Source organism: Protobothrops mucrosquamatus, unplaced genomic scaffold, assembly GCF_001527695.2.
Source record: "Protobothrops mucrosquamatus isolate PMUCROS unplaced genomic scaffold, P.Mucros_1.0 scaffold4, whole genome shotgun sequence".
In the NCBI taxonomy this organism is placed as follows: domain Eukaryota; kingdom Metazoa; phylum Chordata; class Lepidosauria; order Squamata; family Viperidae; genus Protobothrops; species Protobothrops mucrosquamatus.
In genome coordinates, this window is record NW_015386391.1 from 1,491,735 (window position 1) to 1,513,796 (window position 22,062).

The 22,062-nt window shown below is 47.0% G+C and overlaps 1 protein-coding gene and 2 non-coding genes across 3 annotated transcripts; all 3 read right to left on the reverse strand.

The window, feature by feature from the left end:
* Nucleotides 1-4,997: 4,997 nt before the first annotated feature.
* FAM122B (family with sequence similarity 122B) lies at nucleotides 4,998-11,437 on the reverse strand. The gene is made up of 9 exons (XM_015832461.2): nucleotides 11,379-11,437; nucleotides 10,396-10,452; nucleotides 9,872-9,915; nucleotides 9,739-9,793; nucleotides 9,448-9,549; nucleotides 9,141-9,229; nucleotides 7,754-7,818; nucleotides 6,688-6,784; nucleotides 4,998-5,668 (listed from the first exon to the last, which is right to left on the reverse strand). Exons 1-9 carry the CDS (start codon nucleotides 11,394-11,396, stop codon nucleotides 5,515-5,517), a joined length of 681 nt encoding a protein of 226 aa, XP_015687947.1. The 5' UTR covers nucleotides 11,397-11,437; the 3' UTR covers nucleotides 4,998-5,514.
* LOC114922197 lies at nucleotides 7,406-7,541 on the reverse strand. Its single transcript, XR_003810343.1, has one exon. It is a non-coding gene; the product is annotated as a small nucleolar RNA U109 (small nucleolar RNA).
* Nucleotides 10,538-10,670, reverse strand: LOC114922198. Its single transcript, XR_003810344.1, has one exon. It is a non-coding gene; the product is annotated as a small nucleolar RNA U109 (small nucleolar RNA).
* Nucleotides 11,438-22,062: the final 10,625 nt, after the last annotated feature.

Below are 22,062 nucleotides of genomic sequence, written 5' to 3' on the forward strand. Positions count from 1 at the left end.
ATGCCAACCCTGTTCGCGGCTTGCCCATCTGTAATGCTTGCTTGGGCTCCACTTGGATCGTCGATTCCTTCAACCTGACCCTTCCCTTCCCAAGGACCGGCTCAGAAATGACATAGCAAGGGAATCCTGCACCGGGGAGGGGGAGGGAGAAGAGGGGGTGGAAGGAGGGCCTTTCATAGCAGTGAGAAGCCGCTAGAGGGAGAACCCGGAGGTGAGGGAAGGGGTTGGTTTTCGCCTTCGTTTCTGTAACTCAAGCCTTGTTATCACACACATACAATTATGAACTTCCCCTGAAGGGGAGAATCCTGAACAGATGGACCTGTGTCTGCAGCCTGGGAGGGAGGGAGCGAGGGAGAGAGGAAAGGCACGGCTGGAAAAAGCATGAATCATCCAAGATAAAATTGCTGACTTGGGCGAGCTCTACGCCCAAGGTGCTGTGGTGCAGTGGCTCCCAATTTAGCCTCGGCCCCACTGCAGATCGGCCTGCTTAGGAAGCGTTTCTGGAGCAGGGCAGCTCCGGAGCAGCCCGCCTGGCTTCTGCAGGAGGAGGCACGCCGTGGACCGGAAGAGCGAGGTGCGGGGAAGAAAAATCCCAACTGGTCTGTAAGGCCACTTGAGTATCGTGGGCAGAGCTGATGTGAAGGAGCCATGCACATGGGGCAAACACCACCCCAGCTTCTACAGGTAGTCCCCGACTTACAACAGTGCGTTTAGTGACCCTTAGGAGTTACAACGGCACTAAAAAAAGGGACTTATGACCATTTTTCACACGACCATTGCAGCATCCCCAAGGTCAGGTGACCCAAATTCAGACCCTTGGCAATTTGTTCATATTTATGACGATCGCAGCATCCCGGGGGGGGGGGTGTCACGTGATCCCCCTTTACAACTTTCTGACAAGCAAAGTTAAAGGGAAGCTTGATTCACTTAACAGCTGTTACTGACTTATCAACTGCAGCGATTCACTGAACGACGGTGGCAAGAAAGGTCGTAAAATGGGGCCAAGGCTCACTTAACAAATGTCACACTTAGCAACGGAAATTTTGGGCTCAACTGAGGTCGTAAGCCGAGGACTGCCTGTGCTTGAATGTACTTGTGCGCTTTTGAACAAAGCCGACTTCGTGTCCTCTTTGGGATTCAGGCCAACCCCCCTACAGAAGCATCTGTGCCCTTTTGGGAAGAATTGTTTGCCAGACTTCTGCAGGTTTTGCAAATGGAGAGGTGTGCTTTTGAAGGAGCATACCTGCCCCTTGTCTGCCCAAATTTTAGTATAAAGACACTGAAGGGGAAAAGAGGAAACCTGGAGGTGGAGATTTCAGTCACGACACAATGACACGAAGACGGACATCTCTATTAAGCTTATTGTCCTTCGATGCCAAGCAGAATTGGAAACAAGGTCAGAGCGACCTCGTTCTTGTGAGCAATTTTCCACGGAAACGAATCCGGCAAGCGAGTTGGACTTTTGAAGAAGCAGACCAGGAAGGGTACTGACAGTCCAACTTTGGTGTTAGAAAAGACTTCTGAGAATACTTTGGACGGCCCAGAAAACAAACCAATGGGTCACCCAACAAGTTGGCCCAGAGTTTTCACTCTGGGCAGGCTCCAGTGATCCAACTAAGGACACATTATGTGGAGATCTGACTCTCTGGAGAAGCTCTAATGCTGGGAGACGTGGAAAGAGAAGAGGATGATCAGCTGGGCACAAACGAAGGTTGCAATGCCAAATGGATGCAGCTCTGGAAGACCGGAAGGACCAGGTCATCATGGAGAAGGTTGACCTATCTGGTCAAGGATCAACAATGACTCGATGGCATGTAATCAATCAGGCACTGGAGTTTTGAAGTTCCAGTGCTAACTAAAACAAGCCAATGCAATGCAGCACAGTGGGAAGCAGAGGTAAAACCTGTTGGAATCCGTTCTCTGAAATTCTAGAATTAGGTTTGCTTATGCATCAGGCTAGAGTCTAGACAAACTTGCCTAGTATACCCCACAACAGCTGCAACTACAATATTGGAGGATGTTTCCAGAGGGTTCACTGCAAACACACAGCATTTTATGGTTCCCTAGGTACAAACAAGACTTGTTCTGGTGACCACTTTTTCAAACCAACATATAGTACGGTAGATGTTTAAAGCTATTTTCGACATGTTTTTTGTGCCCTCTTGTGGCCACAGAAATGGATCAGATACAAGGCCAGTTATTGCTTGGTTCTCTATTGCAGATTGTTCTCAGTTTACGACCGGTTGATTAGTAACTCGTCATGACAGACCTGTCAGAAGCTACTGATGACCCAATTTCAAAGTGATGCTAGATGCACACCCCATCATGGCGGTCTGCAGTGACTGCAGTTATTTGACTGCAAATTCTGGTGTTTTTTCCAGCTTCTGGCAAAAATTGTCACTGGGTAAAGCAGATTTGCTTAATGACGGATGCAAGAAATGTTGAAAAATCAGGTCATCAAACGATGCCTGGACTTACAACTACAATTTTGGACTCAACTGCGGTCATAAGCAGACAACTATCTATAGCAGACATGTCAAACTATAGCAGACATGTCAAACAGGCCGGATGCATCACACCAAAACCGCACCCACCCCATTGTCGGCAACGGGGAAAAAGTCGCAATACACCGCGCAACGCCGCAAGTTTGATATGCCTCATCTATAGTACATAATGTATAATGTGCATATCTGAAAACATGTTCATTGCTTAATTTTGTTTAGGACCAGCAAGAGCACCATGCCCTGAGTGTCAGGCAGGGGGTCTCCGAATTGAGAGCTCCTGTCTGCAGACGGACAACAGAGGCTCAAGAAAAGCAGGCAACTCCATAGGATTGTAGACAAATAATTCTATGGCAAAAAAGGTTAAAATTTAGATCACTGGGTATTTTGGCTTTGTCATCCATGCCCATTTTAGTTATGTGTAGAAGCCAAAGTGTTTTCAAGAGTTGATGCTTGTAAATGCAGGTAGTCCTCAACTTACGACAGTTTGCTTAGTGACCGAAGTTACAACGGCACTCAAAAAAGTGACTTACGGCCATTTTTCACACTTGTGACCGTTGCAGCATCCCCGTGGTCATGTGACTTGCATTCGGATGCTTGGCAGCCGACTCATATTTATGACGGTCGCGGTGTCCCACAGGGGTCACGTGATCCCCTCTTGCGACCTTCTGACAAGCAAAGTCACGGGGGACGCCCGATTCGCTTAACGTCTTCAGTGATTCACTGAACGACCGTGGTGAGAAAGGTCGTAAAGTGGGGCAAAACTGAACAAATTTCTCACTTAGCAAAATAAATTTTGGGGCTCAGTTACGGGTCACAAGTCACCTGCAGAGACTGAAAGGGATGAAAAATCAACTAAAAGCAGGAAGTCTCACCAAGCCACTTGAATTTGAGACCCAGCCAGACCGCAAGGCGAGTTCTAAGCTTTGCAGCCCCGGGAACCTCTTTTCCAAACACAAAGAGCAAGAAGAATAAAAAAGTACTGAAAGAAAGAGAAAATGACAAAGATCAAAATTCCCTCCCCAGGGTTCAAGTACCAATAAATAAGCAGTCACAACAGGTGTGTCTGCGTTTAAGCGTGTACAGTACTCGGTTCCCGGAACCATTCGTGCTGCTGGACAAGGAAAGGTGTCACCGAATATTTTACAATATTTATTGGAAGTGGGGAAACTAACTCTCCAGTGAGATTACAAGAACGGAGGCACAACTGGCCCAAAATGTAGCACTTATTACAATTCCAAACAAACACTTTCAAAACCAAAATGCTCCAAGTACGGAAAAGGAAACGTCCTCTTTTAGAATGAAGTCTTCCCTGCAGGCCTTCCTTCCCCTCTTTCCCCTCCTCAGAGAGACAAACATTGGCAGAGGTTCCTGTGCTTTGCAGGTCAGCACAATCCCATGTCAAATTCAGTGCTATAATCTTACCCAAAGGGGGAGGGAGAAACCCCCAAACTTGGATTTTGACAAAAAAAAAGAGCGTGTGGATATTCACAAACATTTAAAAGGGGAAGCATACCTTCTTTTTTTTTTTTTTTGGCAGACAAGGTTGCCTATTCAATACTAGCCAGCACTCATGAAACATAAAAAAGGGTTTCAATCATAAAAAAATACTATAATTCAACACCAGACTTTTTTTTTTTACAGTTATAAATAATAAATAGCATAACACAGTAGATTACAAGTGGATCTCTTTTCTGTTGGTTAAGCCTGGTTAGATCTCAAGAAGTAAATAAATCATTTGCTGTAGCCCAAACTGAGCTTAAGGTATTACAGGTTCTCCCTCCTGACTTGAAGGGAGGGAAGCTCCTTCCAGCCCAACAAGCAGGGAGCCTGTCTGGCAATCAAGCCCGTCTTGCGGCTGCTGTCTTCCAGGCAAGCCCCACGCAGCGCGGGGCAATCCCTAAAGAGCCGGGAGGACCTTCTCCCTCTTGAGCCCCTCAGCAGCCAGCAAAGAGCAGCAGGACAGCAGCACCTGGCACAAGCCCTCCTTAAATAAAAGCCTTTCCCCTCCACCCAGGTCCTCTGCTTACATTCTTCCATTCTTCTACTAGGTCTCCTAAGGCACAAACGTTGCTCAGTGCCACGGGAGACACCGACTATTTGACATATTCTGCGTGATAGCCGAAACCATTGCCCCTTGCCCCTTCCCCTCAAAATATTTTTTGCAACTGGTCATCCCTGCAGCCTTGGCAGCCATCTCTGTACAACCCCAGAAACAGCAGATGAGTTAAACCTCCTCCGTCTGCTACGGATATTCAGCTGCAACGGAGCCAGCCTTCGCAAAGTGTTCTGGCTCCCGAGGTGATGGCAGCCGCTGGTCGAACCACAAAGGGCAGTTTGCAACCTCTTCCTCTTCTCTGGAAATGAAAAAGTAGAAGATGCAACTGAGATATAAAGAAGTTCCTACCATAAAATAATTATTTAGGAGCATTGTGAATGGAGGGGAGAGGGGAAGAGGCCCAGAATGTGCCACTGTTCAGCAGAAGCAGTTCATTTTTTTTTCCTTAAATGAATTTCTAGAGCAATCTAGGTTATTCCTTTAAAAAAGCACGTTGAACAAGGACAGTTTTCTAACAATTCTCTCACTACCATCCTTTGCCTCCAGAACCCACGACCATGATAGCAACAGCGAAAGGTTTTCCCGCCTACCATTTTCACACTAATATAAATTAGGTGCTTGTCTGAAAAATTCTAAAAAGCATTGCAGTTTCTTTGAAAGCAAAGATAGTAATGATCTCAACAGATACAGGTAAAATAATGGGTTCGGTTTAAAAAAAAAAAAAAGCTGCAAAACCAGACAGCCAAAAGACCTATCTCAAGGGCTTGACGTGTTGGTTTAAAGAGAAAGATCATCAAAACCACTTGAAGAAGTTGCCAAGAATTAAAAGTCGCATTAATATTTCCACTCAGTACTTAAATCCTCAGGTCCTGGAGGATTTATTTCCCGTGGATTTTCTCAGCATGTATGCAGAGCGAGAGGGCAGAGCGGGCAGCCATTGACCCCTGGGAAAAGTCACTTGGGGGAAAGGTCGTCCATCAAGAGGAAGGAAGAGCAGGAGTTGGAGCATGCGAGGGGTGATTCCGTGGTGGTGCTGCCGCCTTTGGCCAAGGAATCGGAGGAAGAGCTGACGCTGCTGGTGCTCCCATCCAGGATCTCCGAAGACAAACTGGGGAGGAATAGGAAATAGCACACGTTTTATTCAGGTAGACCTTGGAAAAAAGGATGGGGCAACTGCCGTTTTGCAGAATGGCCCTTAAACAATATCCTGAAGGAGAATAATTGCCAGGGATGCCTGCAGTCCCAGACTGGAGAGTTAAATGGAGGGAGGAATATTACACGAAATATTATTTTATCTCGTAACTCGCGTCACTCGAGTGATTTTCATGCTTGCCACCTGCAAAGGATGCTGAGTTTGCCTCTTTTTTTTATTCAGAGTCAAGAACTGACCAGAGTGGGAAAAATCAGATGTGTCCCTTTTCAATCTAGACTTCTTTCCTGAATGTGACAGGCACAAACCCTGTCTTCACTTTATGCACCAGCAACTCATCTTTTCCTTTGCTCAAACAAGTTTGACTGAACGGCTTCTTAAGCATTTAATCCGTTCAGGCGCTCCAGCCGGTCACCTCGGCCCCACGGGGTGAATGGTTTCACTGCAAAAGGTTCGCACGTGAGGGAGACACTGAAACCCCAGCCCTGTGTGACCGACCGACCGACCAGAATTAAGATTGGTTTTGTGATTTACAAGTCTAGCTTCTTCAACTGGCAACCCTAAACTTCTCCAGCTGTCGGATTCATTTTCTCCTTCCTGCTTGCTTGAGGAGGAGCCTAGTGGGAATCTAACGCGCCGTAACGGAGAGCAAAAAGGCAGAACTCCAAAAAACGCCCACTCAACACTTTGCCCACACAGAGCCGCTGACCAGCAGTAGCTTTTCAGAGGGTCAGACAAGAGCGTGTCCCACTTTCCGAACTTCTGTCCTGGAAGCAAACATCTGACCAACACTTTGTAAGCCCTTTCTTAAATCTCAGACTCGCTTTGCTTGCTTGATCCATGAATTTCTTAGTACGGGTCATTAAAATTATGCACCCCGTATGAAACCGTGAGGAGCAGAGGCCGCAACTGCCTCGGCAGCCCATTCACAAAAAGGCAGCATATTCTAAGCAAACTTTTCTGCTGGAACAATTTACCATGAGCTGAGGTCAGTCAGGTGGGTGACATCAGGAGAAAGCATGTTTGTGGTTCCTTGGAAAAGTCTCTTTGGCTGGCTTTCGGTTTCCATTTCACCTGTGGGAATCAAGCCGTTCTTATTAAATCTGAAAAGCAAGCTTTTTAAGTGAGGCAGTCCCGTCATCTACTTTGGACAGATATACTTTGCCATGGGAGACAGAGGCAACCAGCAGGGCCCAGAAAATCAAAGCTTTGTAAGAACGAAGCGAACTAAAAGAGTTGTGCGATGAACACATAAAGGGTGCCTTATTCCTGACATCTAGCAGGTAGGAGGTGTCCCCCCAAGTCTCCTCCTGAAAAATAAGCCGTGGCAAACTACCCGGAGTACATGTCTCTTTTTCAAAAGGAGAGAGGTTAACCCTTCCTTCTCTTCCAAAGGAATTCTCTTATAACTTCCAGCAACATCCCCATTTCACATGCCACTTTTGCAGGGCTTTTCCCCCCTTCATCAAGCAGAAGAGGATAAAGAAGGTTCTACCCTCTGATTAGAAACACACAGAGAGAGAGACCATCTCCCTCACTCAGAAATCTTGTTTTGTGTGATCCAAGACCAAGTTCCAAGACTTTTTCGGCTTCTGGCTTGTTGCTGAGCAGATTTATAGAAGGCTGCTTTCGTAGCCATACTGGGGTCAGCTAGCGATCATGTAAAACAGCAGCAAAATTCAAGACTCTGTGTTTTTATGTAGGAGAAATATACTACCATTCAGCCTCTACTCCAAGGCTGGTGGCCCTGAAATCTCAACTTATTTTATAGCGCCGAAGGAATAGGCATTCTCCTTAGAACGTAGAAGAATGAGACACTTCCATCACGCAGAAATAGAGGGAGACCATTCTTAGCGCTCACAAATACAACAGCCTGTATCCAAGAACTTACACAGTTCTCTGTAAATTGAGATTACTCCTCCAGGAGGAAGTGACCGATAAAAGATGCTCTCTCCCAAATATATAGCAATGACAAGTTGAGGGAAGATCCTTGTGCTGTCTAATAGCTGATGTACTTGACAATATTCTGGAAGCATCACATACCTTTCCTTTTAACAGGACCAAGAACACTGGGCCTGATACAGTTGATTGGACTCTGACTCCTCCTGCTAAAATCAAAGTTGGAGAATTATCTTTCTAGGATGTTGAGGACTCTGAATATTGTAAGGAAACACACCCCTGAATTATTTTAAAATCAATGTCTGTTAAGATTATAATTATGTATTAGCTTCAGAAATAGAACATCCCTACTTTCTGTCAGCTTTAAAAGCTAATGTAACCAAAGGATTCTGGGAGTTGTAGTACATTTGGAAGCAACCAATCTGAACAGGGACAAGATTTCTTGTAGAGGACATACAGAGGAGCCAAGGAAGAGTTTAAGATTAAGAGGCATTTAATGTATCTAAAGTTTCACAAGTTAGATACCTGACCGAGTTTAATTCTTAAAAAAGTAAAGCTAGATTTTGCAGATTTCTACCTTCCTGTACTCTTATCTTACCCCATTCAGGAGCCTTTTAGAGATATGATGTGTAACGTTCATCATCTATTCCTGTCCTGTTAGTTCTACCTGCCAACTGGGCATGGCAACTGCCTGAGACACCATTTTGGCACTTACCAAACAAAAACTAGCAGCATAGTTTATGAACCATTTTGCAAGCTTTTCTGACAAGTGAGATGTCTACACATAATAGCAGGGCTTTTTTTCAGCCGGAACGCGGCGGAACCGCGTTCCGGCACCTTTTTCCGGGCCGGCCGCACCGGAAATAGCCCCTCCCAAATTTTACTTGCATCCTGTTCTCTAAAGGGGCGGTCCTAGGGTTTGATGAGGGCGTGGCCAGGTTTGAGTTCCGCCACCTTTTCTCCGAGAAAAAAAGCCCTGCATAATAGTATTAAAATACTATATTTTATACTATCCCTACTTTATTTCAAGATCAACATTGTATCAAGCACTCAATATATAGTTTAACAGTTCACTAGAGACAAAAGGCCAGAAAATCTGTGGCTGTTCTGAAAGATTCTGGCCTTTGGATAATCAACTAACCCAAGCTAATCTTCCTATAGGCTACAGAAACTAAACAGGTGGTTTCAACAGAGACAGATGTCCTTGTGAACTCGTAGTCACAGCAAGTTGTAGCCTTGTACAAAGAGTTGTTTAACTGCACTCGCTCTCATTTCAAGGAATGTCACGGTGGCTAAAAGCAAGTCCATGGAACGGAGGGCCAGGAGCTACAGATACTGTATAATCTGAGGACATCCACACAACCTCCGCAGAGGGAAGCATCCAGCCAGAATCCATTTTAAGACGTTCTCAATGCTTGGAGCACTGGCCAATGTTAGCTCCATTCTTGGGCGGATCCTTCCTCAGGAACTATTACAGCAGTGGAACTGTTATTTTTAAGAAGGCCTCGATACTTCAAACACATCGACTTACTTTGAAAATCTCCTCGTGGGACTAGGAATAGGGCTCGGAGGCAATCCATTGCTGCTCACAAACATTTGCAGAGAGGGTGAGAAGCATTGCTAGGAAGGAAAAGCAGATGATTTCCATGGGATTTGAAAGGACAAAAAATGAGAAATTCATCGGTGTGATTTGTGGACACGAGGGGAGGAGGAAGTGACAAAAGCAGGACAGGGTGCTACAGGTGGCCTCAGGAATCAAGCGATTCTCTTTAGTTCTGCTTCACCCACTGGGCAATTCAGACACCCTGTGGCCCCTACTCCAGATCTCTCTGACCTACCTTTCCTATACCTCTGGTGGGTGAAGGGGCTGGAGAAACAGGAATGAAGTCTATTCTCTTTGGAGAGGATGATTTTTCAGATTTGTCCAAGTCGTTGTCGCTCTGAGAACACAAAAGCATCCCACCTATGGCTTACGTGGAAGGTGGCAGCCAGAGAAGCTGAGCCGCTCTAAGGAAAAGCCAAGTGGCGAACCGGCCACTCCCCTTAAGCTACCTCTGCTCTTGCTCCTTGCATTCACTGGTTAAGTGAAGGAGTGGAATTAAAATATTAAACATCTGTAAAGAGATTACCAGGCTCAAGCTTTCTTCCCATGACTGGCTTATCTGCATTGCTGTTTGCACTTCCCTAAAACACAAAAAGGGTCATCAGTGCGACAGCAGGAGGAGAGAGGCTACTTCTAGAGAGCGTCTGAACCACACTTACCTTTCATGGGCGGCTTCTCTGTTCATCAGGTCCACTCCTTCCTCCTGGGGGAGAGGAAGAATTAATCTCTTTTCTGCCTAAATTGACTGGCACTTTATATCGGTGTCGTTAAGAGTGGAAAGGAGCAACAGGGTCAGCTGAATCGTAGTTTGCGTGGGAGAATATTCCTTCTACAGAGCACTGCCTGCCTGCACTCACAACGTTAAGTGTATCTGGCAGCTGCGTTTGCATCTAGACTGCAGGGCTCTCCAACCTTGGCAACTTTACAACTTGTGGACTTCAATTTCACCAGTTGAAGTCCACAAGTCCTAAAGTTGCCAAGGCTGGAGACGCCTGCAGTCTTTTGTGCTTTCACAAAAGAAAGCTCTAACAGTGAGAACATTTTGAGTAAGTATGATGTTCAATTTAGGTTGCCAAAAATGTCGTCATGCCAGCTAGGTTTTGAAACAGTTAAAAAGGAATCTGCAGAGAAACCCAAGATATGTTCTTTTTATGGAAGAAAGGAACCTGTTTTATTCACTTACCCTTCTGATTTGATGGAGTCGACTACTAGGGATACGGATTGGAGATGATGATATCAGCTGGAAAAAATACAATCATTTCAAAAGTCAGCAAAAATAAAAAGCCCAAGAAAACAAAACCTGCTTCCTTTCAGGAGCATTATTTTCATGTTGGAGAAACATACTACTGCCCAGCCCGTGCTTCAAGGCAGGCAGCCCTGAAAGCTCCTCATGTTATAGCACTGAAGGAATACCCATTCTCCTTGGAAGGAAGAAGAATAACAGTTTCCCTCATGCAGAACCATATTCCAAAATGACCAGTGCATTACAAACTAAAGCGTATTACTCTGTGTATTTTAACTATTTTGTAGTTAAAAATGTGTATTTTAATAAAGCACAGCTGCAGAGTTAACTATATATTTTAAAATCGGGGGGGGGGGGATTTTTGATGCTGTTGAACCTAACCCAAACTACAAATAAATTGTACACTCTGGATTTTTCAGCCTTTGGGAAGGGCACCTGCTCAGGATGTAGCCGACAACTCCATTCTAGGTCCTCTTCCCTCCTGGTCATGATGTGCCTTTAAGAGGTTCATGTGCTTGCCCATCCTGCATTTCCCAGTGCATGTATGCGCACATTCACAAATACATCCACAGGCCGATTTCTCAGTCTCCAGGAAGACTGAGAGGTTGCTATGCCCATGGCAAAGCTGCTGCCTTGGCTTCATTCCCACCCCTTCAGCTACCTAATTCCTCCTTCAGCAGCCCAGCAGCCTTCCAGGGGACTCCCATCTGCAAAACTGATCCTTGCATTATTTAGCTGCTGCCTCTTATGGGATCAAACCAAACCAGCCACTAAAGTGTGGCTTCAATATGGCAGTGTGGCTTCAGAAAGCCTTCAGTATGATCTTCACTTGCCTTGACACATGGGGGGGGGGTGTCCTTCAGTTCCAACTATCTTCTCAATTTATAGAAGCTAAAATCTTTTTGTGCCTCCCATGCACTCACCATGCTGTGTCGGTTCATAACTGTTGTGCTATTCCTGCGTGTTCGTAAGACATAAGGCTGGAAAACCTGCGAATTATCACTGAAAGAAATAAAGAATTGTTACAACTCTGCAATGGTTTTTCTCTCTTGTTTTTTCACAATTAATCTACCTTCCATCCTTCTCCAGTCCATAGCCTTTCTCTACTACACACCTTAAGTGCTGTAAGAGACACTTGTCCTTTTGGCTAGAACTGTTCTGTAGGGTGCCATGTAAACTGTCACTGCCATGAATGTGTAGGTTATATTCCTGTCATTGCCTTCTCCTAACTCCTGAGCAGATACTCAAAAGAGCTGGTTGGTTCTGTGGTTCTGCACGGGGGGGGGGGGGGGGGAGATTCACATCTTGGTAACTTCCATTGCAAATCTGAAGATTGGAACAATTTAGGTCACTCTGGCCGGGGAATTCTGGGAGGAGTTGAAATCCACACCTCTCAAAGTTGCTGAGGTTGAGAAACACTGATCTAGGCCAACCTAGGCCACCTCAACATGCCCTCTGATAATGAAACACCTCGCTGCTTTAATTATACATCATCACCATCATCATTATTGGTTTTTGTCTTTTGCTCTTTGCAGTTTGCCACTCGCACTTCCTTTGGGGAGGTGCAGACACCACCCAGGTGAGGCATGAAAAACGTTTCCTTGTGTGGTCACCGTAAATCCGCCTTTCCTAAGATTTCATTGCGTTGTTTTCGCTGCATTCATTGCACTGAATTCCTGGGGCAGGTGTGCACGGAACGGGGGGGGGGGGGGGGGGGGAGGCGATGGCCAGAAAAGGCTGGGAGCTGCCAAACGGCCGGTTCATCTCCAGGTCAGCCTTCTCGGCACCCCTGCAGGCCCCTGGCAAGGCCCCAAAACACCTTTTAAAATGTCTCCGTCTCGACAGACCCAGCCGCCCGAGCCTCCCCATCCAGGGCGGCCTCCTCCAGCCTGGCGACCGCTGGAAGAGACGCCCCTCCTGCCTCAACCCGGCACGGCTGGGCACCATGGGCCTTGTAGTCCGCTCAGCTGCCAAGAGGGCGGCCGGCTCAGCTCCCTCCGCCTGGACTGCAGGGCCCATCCTGCCCGGCTCTGCCTCCTCCCCCTCGCTCGCTCCGGCGGCGGGGGCGGATGGGTCCGGCAGTCACCTGAGGCCGTGGATGAGCGGCGCGCTGTTGGAGCGCCTCAGGCCGCCGCCGTCGCCGCCGCTCCCGGCCTGGGGCAGCTCCAGGTCCAGCTCCATCTTCTCGGCCTGGGCCATGGCGAGGGCGGCGCTCAGCGAGGAGGAGGAAGGCCGCCGGCCCTGCTCCGGCTCATGCCCGGCGGGGCGGCGGGGCGCGGCGGCGGCGGGGCCCGACGAAGGCCTCAGGCCGCCTCCCCCGGCCGCTCCGGCTACTGGCTCCGTGGGCGCGGGCCGGGGCGGTGCAGCGGGAGTCGGCAGCCCCGGCGCCGACGGCGCCCCATGCCGGGGGAATCACGGGGCGGCAGCAGCGCCCTGCCTCTTCGTGGCCGCGGCCCGGCCTGGCCCGCCCGGCGGCTCTCTGAGGGAAGGCGGACGGGGGGGGGGAGGAAGTGCGCGCGCCCGCCCGCCCGCGCCTGCGCGGTGACGGCGGTTGCCAAGGCGGTGGCAGTAGCGGTCGGGAAGGAGAGGCGAAGGAGAGTAGGCCCCTCGGCACTCCTGCGCCTGCGCGACGGCCGCTCGATGCGGCTCAGGCGGGATCCTCGGCCCCGCCCCTCCTCTCCCTGCGGGGCGGGTGTGTAAAGAGAAAGAGACGAATCCGCTGTCGGCGTCACACTGGCTCCACCTTTTCCCTCCGCCGCGTTTGGCCGAGCCGGGAGAGGAGGCGCTGATTCGCTGCCTTCTACCGACACTCCGCTCCGATGAGCCAATCGGCGGAGCGCTTTAAGCGGGAGCGGTCCGGGAACGTTCTTTTTCCCTGGTCTTTTTTTTTTTATTATTATTATTCTTTTTGGCCCGTTTTAGGTGGCGGGTTCAAATCCTCCTTGCAGCGTTTAGCGCGGGTCTTTTTTCCTTTGAAACAATGCTGCGAGTCGAATGGCGTAGTTGTCGTTTTTCGCGCTCTTCTGCGAAAGCGGTTCAGCTCAATTAAAGAAGAAGGGCAGGTAGCCTACCTGAAAGGTGCGATGGCCAGAAAGGCTGGAGTCACACCCCGTCCGAAGTCGTGACCCCAGTGGCTTGGTTCACACGTGTACAGCCTCACTAGCAGGCTTCGCCTTCTCAAATCATAGCTAACAACCCGTGAGGAAGCCTGACAACGCTGATGAGCGAACAATGCCTCCTGCAATGTGCTTAAGCGTGGCTGAGCTGTGGTTTGTCCTTTTTTAACACTTTTATTGACAACTTACAAGAATAAAATGGGGGTAAAGCACACGTGCAATTAAAAATCTTCAAGTTTATTTTGTTAAGACAATAAAGAAAAATAGGATTAGCAAATCCTAATAAATAGGGAAAGGATTAGGGAAGAAACCCCAAGGAAAAAAGATAAGGGAAAGCCCTTATATATTGAAGTGGTCAATCCCTGAATTACTAATAAGTGCCCTGTGCTGCTATAATAATGATCAATATAAAATGTTACTCTAAAATATATCAAAATCTCTGCTACAGTTGTACATAAATGCTTCATCCTTTGATGAAGTCTTTTCCAACATGGATCGATCTCACGTCCCTCAGAGCCATTCCTGAAGGTTTAGAAAGGAGAATTCGGCTTGTAAAATCTTCCCAACCGGGTCATTCTCTCCACCTGTGCCCTAACCCACAGAAAGGTTGGTTAGTGGTATAAATTATTATAAATTATAAGTTATTTTGGTTAGTGCTTGAATTGGTGAGTTACCTCCTACCGCACAATGCTTTTGTTTCTTCTTGAGGTGATGGTTGTCTACAGATGGTGCCAAGAGGTGTTTTAAGCATTTTTTTAAAAAGTATAATTAAGAGGGTTTGTGCAACATTCAGCTGGGCCCATTGGTCGTGGGTGACTGGCTGGGGGAGGGCAGTGGAGGAGGAAAACTGCCTGTAAATGGCTGAGGCGAGTGGCATAGGGCGAAGCAGGTGTGGCCAAGGGCCCGTGCCTAAAGATCCCATTTCGCTCCTGAGGGGGGGGAGGTATTTCAGCCCCTGAGTTACCACTCTGGGACACTCGCCCTGAATGAGGAGGTGGCCAGTCGGCTCCCAGGCTCATTCGGCCCCTGAGCAGACACTCTGTGAGACTCACACTGGAAGACTCTCTGGGGTCGCACTGGGAGACCCTTTCGGTCCCTGAGTGAGCAGCCAGGGCGAATCACACTAGAGGAGACGACAGCCCCCGGCTGGAAGCCTCTCCCAGTCTCTGAGGATCCCCAGCTGAGTGTCAAACTGGAGGAGAACCCCTGTGGCATGAGCACAGGTGAGTTGATGGAGTGCCAAGGGTCCATGCCTAAACAGGAGGGTCAGATATGTGCGCAGGTGGAATCAGGAATAGTGCATCTCTTTTGACTCACTTGTTTCACAGACTGCACTGAGAATGATCATCATTGGTCATATGTGAAATTTGATATTATCTACCAATAGCAACAGATAGCATTAAAATGTGTAGTGTGATGTGTTAATGAAAGTCTCTTACAGCTTCAGCGATTCTTCTAAAAGTCAGTTGTGATTGACTTGGTGAAGTAGCATTCTTGATGGAGATCATATTCATTCTTGCCTTCCATTCCTCCTTCTTCCTTCGACGCTGCAGGTTGACGACTGACTCTTCTGTCTTCTAAGGTGGTGCAGAGTACAGGCCTTTGTGATAAAAAAAAACCCTAACATTACTTCAGATGCCATTGGAGGTTTACTCCTAAGAATGCACAGTACACAGTGGTTACTATGTCCTCAGACACAGGTGTTATACTTATCTAGGCATAAGGGAAGTATTGGAAGACATCCACCTCCCTCCATATCCTAAAACTTTGAAGAATACAAGATTCGGCTAAAGTTACCTCACAGCGTAGGAGGCCACATCTCAGCCGAAGGCTAACAGGGCTTGAGCTGGAGACATCTTCTTTCCTTTTGTTTCTTCCTCTGCCGTGCCCAGCAAGTCTTGTCTCTTTCGAGGAACCTTTGGCAGCAGGTGTGCCATTGTTCCTCCCCTCAACCTCAAAGACTGCAAAATATTCTATACATCAACGGACACACCTAGCATTAAAAAGGGCCGTTGAGGTTTGCTTTCTGGGTCTAAGAACCATCGCCATGGCTAAATTGACGCCAGGCAGAAAACTATAAAATCTATTACGAAGTACTGGCCACACTGGACATTTAAAAGGGCCAGTGAGGTTTTCTTTCTGGTTCTAAGAACCCTTGCCATGGCTAAATTTACGCCAGGCAGGAAACTATAAAATCTATTACCAAGCACTGGCCACACACTGGACATTTAAAAGGGCCAATGAGTTTTTATTTCTGGTTCTAAGAACCCTTGCCATGGCTAGGTTATGCCAGGCAGAAAACTATAAAATCTATTATGAAGCACTGGCCACACTGGTCATTTAAAAGGGCCAATGAGGTTTTCTTTCTGGTTCTAAGACCCATCGCCATGGCTAAATTTACGCCAGGCAGAAAACTATAAAATCTATTATCGATCAACAGCCACACGTAGGATTAAAAAGGGCCATTGAGGAGGGTGTTTTGGTTCTACTAACCATCGCTATGGCTAAACTTACAGCAGGCAAGAATGGTCTAAAATCTATTATCTAAAGGTCAGTTGTGATTGACTTGGTGAAGTAGCATTCTTGATGGAGATCATATTCTTGCCTTCCATTCCTCCTTCCTTCGACGCTGCATGTTGACAACTGAGTCTTCTGTCTTCTAAGGTGGTGCAGAGTACAGGCCTTTGTGATAAAAAAAAACCCCTAACATTACTTCAGATGCCGTTGGAGTTTTACTCCTAAGAATGCACAGTACGCAGTGTTTACTAATATCTCAATTTCAGGTGTTATTTACCTAGGAAGGACCATCAGTAGTGGAAGACATCCACCTCCCTCCATATCCTAAAACTTTGAAGAATTCAAGACTCAGCTAAACTTACCTCACATCGTAGGAGGCCACATCACAGTCGAAGGCTAACAGGGCTTGAGCTGGAGAATTTTCATGCTCTCTTCTTTCTTCTTTTGCTTTTGTTTCTTCCTCAGTCGTGCCCAGCAAGCCTTGTCTCTTTCGAGGAACTTTTGGCAGCAGGTGTGCAATTCTTCCTCCGCTTAGTCTGCAAAGCTAGAAAGCCCTAACCTCTTTTATAGATCAACGGCCACAGCTAACATTAAAAAGGGCCGTTAAGGTTTGCTTTCTGGGTCTAAGAACAATCGCCATGGCTAAATGTACGCCAGGCAGAAAACTATAAAATCTATTACCAAGCACTGGCCACACACTGGTCATTTAAAAGGGCCAATGAAGTTTTCTTTCTGGTTCTAAGAACCATCGCCATGGCTAAATTTACGCCAGGCAGGAAACTATAAAATCTATTACCAAGCACTGGCCACACACTGGACATTTAAAAGGGCCAATGAGGGTTTCTTTCTGGTTCTAAGAACCATCACCATGGCTAAATTATGCCAGGCAGAAAACTATAAAATCTATTGCCAAGCACTGGCCATATTGGTCATTTAAAAGGGCCATTAAGGTTTTCTTTCTGGTTCTAAGAACCATCACCATTATAAAATCTATTACCAAGCACTGGCCACACACTGGTCATTTAAAAGGGCCAATGAGGGTTTCTTTCTGTTTCTAAGAACCATCACCATGACTAAAATAATGCCAGGCAGAAAACTATAAAATCTATAATTAATCACCGGCCACACTGGTCATTTAAATGGGCCATTGAGGGTTTCTTTCTGGTTCTAAGACCCATCACCATGGCTAAAATTATGCTAGGGAAGAAATGTATGAAATCTAATATCAATCATAATATCAGGTAGCAGCCAGAATATATAATGAAAACTTTAATTTCACAACAAATTCAAAGACCTAATCATAGTTCCAGTTGGGAAACTGACTATCCTAGACCAGGGGTAGGCAACCTTGGCTCTTTTATGACTTGTGGACCAACTCCCAGAATTCCTGAGCCAGCATGAAGTCCACGAGTCATAAAAGAGCCAAGGTTGCCTACCCCTGTCCTAGACCAAGCAATGTCCAAAAACACTAATAAATTTCTAGGAGCCTGTCATTCTGACAAATTAGCCATCAATAGTACCTACTTTGCAAAAAAGACAACACCTCCTCACCAGCAATACACACTGAGATGTGCATAGATTAACACTATGATTAACATCAGACCAACAATCAAGAAGTAAACAATGTCCTAATCAAGGAACTGCCAAAGAAGCTAACAACAAATAGCGCAACAAAGAACCTCCAAGACCATTTTTTAAAAAAACTGCTAAAGCAAGCCTTAGGCAGTGATGGCGAACCTTTTAGACACTGAGTGTCCAAAAACCACCCTGCCCCCGCTCCCGCCCGCCCGCCTCCCCGTCCCGCTCTGCCATCCCGCAGGGCCACCTACCGCCTCCATGGCCTGTCGCAGATCTCCCAGGCGGCTCTGCAGTGCCATGGCAGCCACGCCTTCTGCCTGCGCCGCACAGCATCATCTGCACGCGACAGGGTGCAAGGGCGGAGTCTTGTCCCCACTGCCCGGCTGCCATGTCCTTGGCTGGGCTGCTGCGCGCGGGCCACGCTCAGGGGTGATTCTCCTCCGGGAGTCTGCTGGTGAGGAGGAGGCCGCGGGGGGAGGCGGGGCTGGGGTGACGGCATGTGTGCCCATAGAGAGGGCTCAGAGTGCCACCTCTGGCACACGTGCCATAGGTTCACCACCACTGCCTTAGAATAAACTTCAGCAAGGCCCAAAGTTAACATGTTGCAAACAGTACTTGCCAGGCTTCCTCACTTTCATGATATACCGAAGAGTGAATTAAACCATCTGTCTTACTGTTGATGTCTTCTTCTTCGTCTATATGGATTCATGCCTTTGAAATAAAAAAAATCAACATCACCAAATGACCAACTTATGTTCAGAGATTAGAAAAGCAATCAATCAAAGGGGATTTTTGTGTTTTATTCTGTGAGTGAAAGAAGACAATATACAATGAATTGGAACATTGTCCCCTTGAGAATTCCTCTGACCATGTAACTAGCTGTCTTTTACATGTTTTGCTTCTTTTCGGAACTTGAGCCTTGACTAAAATTTCCTCAGGTCCCAAGAGTTGAGTTGGGAGAAAGTAAGGGCAACTCCAGACACTTGAAGCAATTTCCTGAGAGTTAAGCCAGGTCCTGGGCCTGAAGTAATTTTAGTTAACTTTCAACCTCTACTTACTTGAAGTACTTTTTAGCCTGCAAGGACATGGCTAAAATTTTAACTCTTACAAACTGCAACCCAAAACCCTCTTACGTATCGCCGGGTGCCGGGTGGGCATGGCCTATTGGGTGGGTGTGGCCAATTGGGTGGGCATGGTCAATTGGGTGGGTGTGGCTGCGGTGATAACAGCAGACTGGGTGGGACTAAAAAGTTCAATCAATCAGTTCCAACTCTGCAAGATCTTTTTTTTCCCATGAGAAGTTGAAATTGATTGAACTTTTTTTTTTTGCACACGGTGGTAGAGGCCTAAAGCAAAAAGGTTTTATAAAACCCAGCTGAAGGCCTAGGACTGGGGCGACGGCACGTGTGACCAGAGAGGGCTCTGCATGCCACCTGTGGCACGCGTGCCATAGGTTCGCCACCACGGCTCTTAACAACTTGAGCCTTGGCTAAAATTACCTCAGGCCTCCCGTATTGACTTTATTTTAAGAAAATATGTCCAATTGCCTGACCTGAAGTAATTTTAGTTAACTTTTTTGTTTAGTTACTTGAAGTAGGTAGTCCTCATATTTTGCTTCTTTTAAGAACTTGAGCCGATTAAAGTTACTTCAGGTCCCAAGAAATCACTTTATTTCTGAGAGCAAGGTTAGCTCCTGAGTAATTTTATCTTTACCTTTAAAACTATTTTTAATTCTCACTTGCCTATGGTTGTTTGGTCCTTCAGTGTTTTTCAACCTTGGCAACTTTACGATGTGTGGACTTCAACTCCCAGAATTCTCCAGCTAGTGTTGCTAGCTGTAGAATTTTGGGAGTTGAAGTCCACACATCGTAAAGTTGCCAAGGTTGAGAAACACTGTATCTAAAAGGACATGGCTGAAATTGCCTCTGATTCCACCAATATTTTAAAATGTGCACCTTGGCTAAAATTACCTTAAGATTACTTCAAGAGCTGACTTTATTTCAAGATAGGTCAACTCCAGGACCTGAAGTAATTTTAGTTAACTTTTGCCTTTAGTTACTTGAAGCTACTAGTCCTCTACATGTTTTCCTTCTTTTAAGGATTTGAGTCTTGACTAAAATTCCTCAGGTCCCAAGAGGTGACTTTATTCAAGAAAGGGCAACTCCAGGGACTGAAGCCATTTTGCCTTTAAGCTAATTTTAATGCTTGTTCACCTTTTAACTACACCTGGCTAAAATTGCCTCACCTTACTGCAAAGACATGGCTAAGATTATCTCACATTTACTCCAAAGCTAATTTTAACACTTATTCATCTATGGTGGTTTGGTCCTTTTTAAAAGGACATAGCTGAGATAACCTCAGGTTCGACCAAAATTTTACTCTTAAGAACTTGAATTCTTTGCTAAAATTACCCCAAGAATTCCCTTTATTCCTAAGAGGAAAGTCAGTTCCTGAGGCAATTTTACCTTTAAAGCTAACTCCTATTCACCTGTGGTGGTTTGAGATAAGTATCTTTAGTGACCTGTGGGATTGGCGTCTTTTGAATAAAGCACCCTTGAGATATCTCCGCCACCCCTGGCATTTTTACTCCAAAGAATACACGCCGTGCTTAAAATTACCACAGGTGCTATCCTGACTCCCCGAGAACAATAAGCTATTAATTAGCTAAAGAACTCGCGGTCCCCGCCGTATCTTACGACGTAGAAAAGTCTCCGCTAGAATTACCTGAAAGCTCAAAAGGCCCTGCCCGGCCTCGAGCTCGAGGACTTGGGCCGCGGGAGCACCGGAGAGAGACATTTTTGCCCCCCCCCCCCGGCGCCCCGCACCGTCGTCCCTTTCGGGAACCGAGGGACGCGATAGCGGCGTCCGCTGCCTCTGCAGCGCGCTCGCTTTGCTTTTTTTGCACTCGGCACGAGGAGCCCGGCGACTTTTTAAATGTTCCCGCCTCTCGGAGAAGGGAGAGACCGCTCAGCCAATCCGAAGGAACGCGTTTTCGGAACAGCCAATCAACGGGCGAGATGGGCAGAAAAGAGCCCGCGAGGCGGTCCGAGGGCGCTGGGCGGGAAAGGCGCGCGCTCGCTCGCTCGCGCGCAAACACAGGTGCGATCGCTCGGCTATTTCCCCGGCTCGCGGACCGGTTGCCATGGAGACGGCCGAGGCGCGCGGGAGGGGTGGGCCTCGGCCGCACAGGTGAAGGCGATTAGGCGGCTGCGGCTGCTCCTCCTCAAGGCTTCGCCCCACCGGGGACCCTTGGACTACAAATCCCATCCATCAGGCAGCCAGCGGGTCTCCCCTTATGCATGAGAGGCCGGAATAGGGTTGGAGGTTGCCTCCCCCACCCCTGCGAAGGCCCATTTGTGCAGCAGTGCTTTTTAGGATTGAGAGATCCAGAGGGTGACTTTGGGCTTCTACTGAGGAATGTTTGGGATTACAAGTCCTATCAGCCACCTCCGGGGTGTGTGTGTGTGTGTGGGGGGGGTGTTGATAGGGATGGTCCCTTCTTGCAACAGAGCTTTTTTTTTTTTTTGCTCAAGTTGAGCAGGTTCCCCTGCTTAAAATGCTCACTGTTTTTACACAAAAATCTGAAAATGTAATACATACAAAAATAAATAAATAAAATTATGGTTATGTGTACATATAGGAGATACTTTGGACTACACGTCCCATTAGCTGGCCTGGGGGGGGGGGGTGATGGGGATTTCCTCTTTTGAAACAGATTGCCCTTCTGGTTGGTGGGTCGTCCCCTCCACCTAAAATTCAAAGCTCTTTTTCTGTTTTTTGTTTGCATCTTCACCCTGTCACAATCTTGCCAGACAGCCCTTGGTTCTTTTTCTTTAAGAAAAAAAAAATCCAGGACTGATTTGTTTTGCTTTGCTTTGCTTTGCTTTGCTTTCTAGGGATTCTGCTAAAATGTTATAATAGTTTCTGATACATAGTGTCTTGTGCAGTGAAAGAAATTGACTCAAATTTGAAACTGTTTCTTCCTTTTTCTATTATTGGGACTCTTCCCTGCCCACAGTTAAATGTTTTCAAAAGAACTCCGATACATTTATATCCACATCATAAGGATTTTAATAACTTTTAATGAGATCCCTCTCAACATTTTCCATCATGTTGCACCCTCCAGATAGGGCAGGGGGAGCTGCATACAGTAGGTCTGCATGCTCATGTCCTGACCCCCTGGGAGGTATTTGGGGGAGTTTATTCTGCACTTCTGCTTCTGAGCCTTCAGCACAGCACTCCCCACGTTGCTCTTTGGCAAAAGTTAAGGGTGGACCTGCAGAACCATCTTGATTCTTGACCAACCTGTAGAGTACAAAGCCATTGGTTGAAACATCTCTGTGGTACAGTACTACATACCTTCCTCTTGATCAATGCTTGCTATTAAAAAATGGAA